Source organism: Miscanthus floridulus, chromosome 2 (assembly GCF_019320115.1).
Source record: "Miscanthus floridulus cultivar M001 chromosome 2, ASM1932011v1, whole genome shotgun sequence".
NCBI lineage: Eukaryota > Viridiplantae > Streptophyta > Magnoliopsida > Poales > Poaceae > Miscanthus > Miscanthus floridulus.
In genome coordinates, this window is record NC_089581.1 from 40441351 (window position 1) to 40447841 (window position 6491).

Sequence of the window (6491 nt, forward strand, 5' to 3'; positions counted from 1 at the left end):
AAAGGAGTTTTAAGACATAACATAAAATAAATGAAAACCCAAATCACTATTGAGTTGACAATGTGAGCTATGTTTCATTTGTCAGTAATTAAATACACTTGATAACAAATGACATGTCATGCTCATGAAACTGTCTAGTTGGGTTACTTCTAATGCAACACTTAGGGTTGGCTCCTACAATGTCACTCATCATCACACGAGGGTTTTTAAGAAAAATTTTGTAGTTGTGATTTTTGGTGTGTTGATTTTTGGGTTGTTACACATAATATACTACTCTCTTTCATATATGTAAGAGTTTAAGTGTTCAAGCACGGTCCGGAGAATGAATTTAGTTTTGTCTTGCCTTTTTTCTTCTTCTTCTTTGTCAACCACAAAAAAATGATTGTTTAATGATATCCTTCATCAATAATAAAGAATCGATTCTTCAGCTCAGTCGCACTTTATCACGGGTTCGACCACCAGAGAGAAGGCCCAAAATTTCCTACTTGGCTCCGACACTGGCACTATGGTCTATGGCAAATACCTGAGCCCAAGGGAAGCATCAAGTCATGATTTCCCGGTGGCCGGTGCATCCTTCTCTGTCAGTACATGCCTGACATATTCTTGCTGGTGTTTTTCGTGGGAAAAAAAAAGGATTTCCGGTGCACAACACTACACTAGCGAATGTCTCAAGATTCTACTCCAGTAGCTAGTACAACAGATACAAGTCGCCCAAGTCACTAGTCATCAGTGAGATAGTTGAATCAAATCCCATGTACAACAAGCAGAAGCAGAACACCGTACGCCGGGAATTTAGCGTCTTGCTCCCTGTATAAAACTAGAACATGCACCCGCGCGCCAAACTCTGACGTTAGTAGTCGTCGCGAAAGTCGGGCTCCCGCGGCTTGGGCATGGGCATGAGGAGCTCGGGCACGGCCACGGCCCGCCTGGAGCGCTGCCGGTGCACGCCGCGCATAGCGTTGGCCGCGAACCGCGACACCAGTATGGTGGTCCTGATCCTGTTGGACCTGCCTTCGTCCTCCTCCATCTCCTCGTCCTCCCTGCGCCGCAGCTCGGCCGCTCTGCGCTTGAGGTGCCGCCGCCACGCCGCCTGGATGTAGGTGGCCGCCCACGTGCGCCATTGCTGGGAGTAGAACCGGAACGTGTGCTGCACCGCCTTGCTGTGCATGCGGCGGAACTGCCCCGCCACGAACTTGAGCTCCTCGGCGTGCAGCGCGAAGGCCTCCACCTCCGAGAGCGCCATGACGGTGCGCGTGGACGACGGCAGGCAGGCGCCGCCCTTGGGGTCGAGCGCCCACGTGAGCAGCTCCTCCCCGCAGAAGTCCCCCTCCTCGAGAAGGCTGCGGTTGTAGAACCCCGTGCGCCCGCCGTCGGTGGTGATGCTCTCCAGGCTGCCGCGGATGATGAACACCATCTGGTCCACGGGGTCGCCCTCCCGGGTGATGTAGGTGCGCTCCGTGCACAGGCTGGGCTTGAGGCGCTCGCAGATGGCGTCCAGGAGGCGCTCGTCCATGTTGGCGAAGAGCGGCACCCGGCGGACGAGGCCCAGGCAGAGGTGGCGCTTGATGTCGCGGCGGAGGTCCTTGGGCAGGTTCTGCACCAGCGCCTCCTCGTCCACGCCGTGGGTGTTGAGCCACTTGTACTGGTCGTAGCGGCGGACGCGCTCGCGCAGCTCCGGCGGCAGCAGGCGGTGGTGCATCCACTGCTCCGAGTCGCGCTGCTTCACGCGCATCTCCTCCAGGCGCACGGTGAGGGACTGCAGGTACGTCTGGATGTTGCCGATGAGCATGGCCATGAGGATGAGGCCGAAGATGGCGAGCGCGATGGAGAAGAGCGCCTCCCCGGTGTAGATGCTGGTCTTGAGCCCCTGCCCGAGGGTGCTCAGGTTGGCCAGCCCCCACCAGAGGCAGAAGAGCAGCTTCGAGGTGGTGTCCTTGGTCTTGAGCACGTCCGACGTGACGGCCGTCGAGTAGATGCCGTAGTTGAAGGGGATGCTGCCGTCCCGCTTGGGCTCGCACGTCTCGTTGATCACCTGCCGGGTGATGGTGCGCCACTCCAGGAACCCCAGGTGCCGGTCGTTGCCGCAGTACATGTAGATCTGGTTGCACCCGGGGAACTCGTCGCACGCGTTCCTCCAGCAGTCGCTCACCCGCTCGATGGACAGCAGGTACCAGAAGGCACCCACGATGTGGCTGGCCAGCATGTACCACAGCAGGTAGTAGGCGGCGCCGGCGTAGGCCGTCTCGGCGAAGACGCCGCTAGTGCGCTTCAGCTCCGAGGAGATGGGGTAGATGCGCACCACGCGCGGGACGTACTGGATGAAGACGATGAAGAGCAGGCTGTTCTTGGTGTCCAGCACGGCGGTGCCCTTGGACCGGTGCAGGAACTTCCAGATCACCACCTGCGGCAGCGGGAGCACGGACGCGAGGTCGGCGGCGAAGAAGCGGCGCATGTAGCGCCGCGCGATGAGCGCGGTGTCGATCACCAGCTCGCCGCGCCCGAACACCCGGGAGGACGGCTTGATGTAGGCGGTGCGGAACTGCAGCGCGATGCGGCCCAGGAAGAAGAGGTCCACCACGCTGCGCACCACGGTGGTGGACACGGCGAGCCAGCGGTCGATGCCCACGCACAGGTTGCCCTCGTCGGTCACCATGGGCAGGTAGAAGAACATGGGGTCCACGGCGATGGCCACGATGCAGGAGATGAGGAAGGCGCGGTTGAGGCGCACCAGCACCACGTCCTGCGGGTCGAAGATGCGCCGGGAGGTGTTCTTGAGGTCCTCCTGGAACACGGCCGCCATGGTGGCGCCGGCCCGGATCGACCGCCCGATCGTGCGCAGCTGCGCCGAGCCGTGCGTGATGACGCCGCGGGCCAGCGACTCCGAAGGCATGAACCGCCGCCGGGACGCGCTGACGCCGGCGCCGGCGTCCACGCCCACGTAGTCCATCTGGAAAGCCGACTGGTCGTACGACATCCTGGACCGAAGGTCGGCGTCGGCGTCGTCAAATTGAACCTAGGGAAGCAATGCGCATGAACGTGTGCTTATGGCCGGCGATGAGCTGCCGCAACCGGGCACGACGCTCCGGGGCAGGGGAAGGAGGCGCCTCCAGGGGATCTGTTCGATTCATTCATCATGTCGCCATCAATCGTGCCATGCTCACTCGCGCTTCGTCGCGGAGGATTATGGTCAGTTCGTGAGTGCGTTCATCTCTCCTGCGTCGAAGACCAAACAAAAATGTGATCGACAAACCAAGATGAGTGGATTTCTAATCGATGTAGCAGAAGGCCAAATTCTTGCACAATCAAAAGTGCAATCCGCTGATGGGCATAGAGAAATTCGCCGGATGAACGGCAAGAATCCAGGTTTAAAACGAAGCACTGTTGTTGATGGACATTGAAACATGCATCATCACCTTAGAGGTCGCAGTTTCTCCCAAATCGCCGCATCAATAGACGTTCAAACGGACAGATTCTTGCCTCTTTGCCCACCGTTTCACTCCCCGCCGTTGCGGCATGCCACTGGACCTCAATTGGGCCGAGACTCTCGGCACCGCACGGTCCAACCCACCCACGACTGACGACCCACCTAAAAATAGACATAACCGACGACCGTCCGATCTCCCCTTCCAGTTCGCACTCGCCGCCGCATTTCGGCCGCCTCCGACTCGAAACACCCATATTCACTCGTCGTCCACCCGAGTGTCGTCGTAACGGGATCTTTCGAGCGTCATTTTTATAATTTTTTCTCCAAGACCCCACGAAGAGATGCCTCTGCTGCCGCTGCCGCGGGCGCGGCGTGTACCGGCGGCGCTGCTAGTGCCTGCGCGGGGCCTCCTCGAGGCGCGCGTGCCGTGGGTGAGAGACCGAGCCCTCGACCACGTCGTGGAGCGGGAGGGCCACCTGGTGCCGTTCCTCCTCACCAAGGACGCGCTCCTCGCCGCCACGCCGCCGCCGCACGCCGTGCCGCCGCACTCCCTGCCCTCCTCAATTCCCTTCCCGTACCGCCCGCTGCGCTTCCTGCGGGAATACCCCTCGGCGTTCGCGCTCTCCCCGCACCCAATCGAGGTCTCCCCGACGCCCCGGCTCTCGGCGCTGCACGCCGCCGAGGCGCAGGTCGTCGACACCACCCTCCTCGACGCCGCGGACCGCCTGCTTCGGCTGCTCATGCTCGCCCCCTCCCGCGCGCTCCCGCTCCGCCTCGTCGCGCGCCTCCGGCTCGACCTCGGCCTCGCGTCGGACTTCCAACGCTCGCTGCTCCCCAACTACCCGGACTACTTCGCGCTCTCCCCGGACGGCAGCCTCCTTGTCACATCCTTGGCCGCCGGCGAGTCGCCGTCGACGTGGACGTGAGCAATCGGGAAGCACAGATGCGAGGAAGCGGGCAGGGCAAACCCCTCTGCCTTAGCTTACTGATATTACGATTTACAGGGTTCAGCACTTATGTGCTTGTTAGTCCCACATAACAGTTCGTAAATGAAAACGTAATGCATAAATACGCTAAGCTAATACGGAATACGACTTCTCCTTGTCCTTCAGTGTCCTTCGCTGTGCGTGGCACCACCGTCCGGTGTGACACTCCTCGAGCTCGTCTGCTGCAGGAAGGACCTCGCCGTGCCGGCGATGCAGGCCTACGCGCAGCGCACCGGCGGCTACAAGGTCGGTGACGCGGTCGCCTTCCCACTCTCGTTCCCCAGAGGATTCGAGCCCGACAAGAAGGTGGCAAATGGCTGGACGAGTGGCAGAGGCTACCGTACATCTCGCCCTATGAGGATGGGTCGCACCTGGCGCCAAGGAGTGACATCACGGAGAAGAGTACCGTGGCGGTGCTGCACGAGGTCCTGAGTCTCACGGTGGGGAAGAAGATGGAGAAGGAGGTGCTGTTCAAGCTTGGGGAGGCGCTGCGGCTGCCACCGGGTTCAGGTGTTAGTCGCTGAATTCTCACTTTTGGAAGTGACAGAATTTTTACTCTCATTGAGAGAGGATAACATTAGGAGTTGGAACAATTTTCTGGTTTACTTCTTAATGTCATGCCAACCTGAAAGATTGGGGATACATATTTATAGGCTGCTAGCCAGCCAAGCATATATCAAGATGCTGTCCTAGATGCTAGTCCTAGATGCTAATATGCTGTCCTCTAGTCAAGGATATGCTAGTCCTAGATGCTAATATGCTGTCCTCTAGTCAAGGGTGTCATCCAGTCAAGGATGCTGTCCTATGGGCAGCAAGACCACACCACCATGCTGCTGTCTGCTGCTGCAGCCCCCCACAAAGACCACAGAGACTTATCCATCATCAGGAAGATGGTGGCTAGGCACCCTGGGATTTTCTACTTGTCACACAAGCTGAGGACACAGACAGTAGTTCTCATGGAATCATACCGGCGGCATATGCTTGTGGACAAGCACCCCATGATGGGGATAAGGTATCAGTATCTGCATCTGATGCATATGGGGATGGAGGAGGTTGGAAAGGGCAAGGGCAAAGACCAAAGGAGTAGTCGCAGTGAACTAAACATTGGGGAAGAGTTTGGTGCCATACGGGAGGATGATGAAAATGAGGAGGGATATGATGATGAAGACGACGAAGACGAGGTGGACGAAGAGGACATGGAAGCAGGTGTTGCGTCCGAGGATCACGAGAGTGATGACGATGTTGATGAGGATATGGAGGCTCATTGATTTTTGAACTGGCAACCACTCTTCAAGGGGAGGTGCTTGTACATCTCTTTGTTTGGACTTGGACTGCATGAATGTGCAGGGAACACAGAAATACAGATGTACAATCAACTCTGGTGACAGGTAGAAACCCTATTAGAAGATAGAACATGTTTTTGTTTAACTCAATGTGAAGTACTTAGTGACATTCAAGTGTATCCTCTATTGTTGTATCACGGTGGCTTCACCTAAGTTACTCATCTAAAGGGTTGACAACAATTGCCATCTCTACTGCATTATGAAGTTGTCAGTTAGGTATAATATAATCAATAATATAGTTTGGTTTTACTGCAGAGGTGAAATCCTTTACTCAATTAACTACTACCAAATTTTCATACCTATGGGTTTAGCGATCACTTAGTTTTGGTATTCATTCAGTTCACTATCGCACATTCATATTCTATTTATACCTTTGAGGGAAGCTCTTATGTTTAAAGGTGTATATGGTGACACGATACCAGATATAGAAGGTTCTGTCCACTTGCCACAGTCAAACGAGTGCATTTTTGGGTTTAAGATGTTTGATTAGGGAGACAAGAATTAGTATATATCCTGTATGTAACATGATTGCAGTACTGCAGTAGATCCAAAAGCATCTCAGGATTTTCCAATTAACTGCTTTTTGATAGATGGCTAGCCTGTAATTTTCTCTTTTAAAGATTTATGACTTTGATTACCTTATCCTGGAGTTCAGTATATAAGGTGCCAACTTATTTCACCTGAGCACCACTAGATTTAGGAATATGAAATGTGATGGACCAGCTTGATTGTGTATCT

At 55.7% G+C, this 6491-nt stretch overlaps 1 protein-coding gene and 1 pseudogene across 1 annotated transcript; one reads left to right on the top strand and one right to left on the bottom strand.

The window, feature by feature from the left end:
• Positions 1 to 680: 680 nt before the first annotated feature.
• On the bottom strand, positions 681 to 3536 carry LOC136538564 (putative cyclic nucleotide-gated ion channel 9). Its single transcript, XM_066530515.1, has 2 exons — positions 3414 to 3536; positions 681 to 3213 (listed from the first exon to the last, which is right to left on the bottom strand). The coding sequence occupies exon 2, from the start codon at positions 2972 to 2974 to the stop codon at positions 851 to 853; it is 2124 nt and encodes a 707-aa protein (XP_066386612.1). The 5' UTR covers positions 2975 to 3213; positions 3414 to 3536; the 3' UTR covers positions 681 to 850.
• Positions 3537 to 3765: 229 nt separating this feature from the next.
• Positions 3766 to 5916, top strand: LOC136538565 (protein WHAT'S THIS FACTOR 9, mitochondrial-like; annotated as a pseudogene).
• The last annotated feature ends 575 nt before the right edge of the window (positions 5917 to 6491 follow it).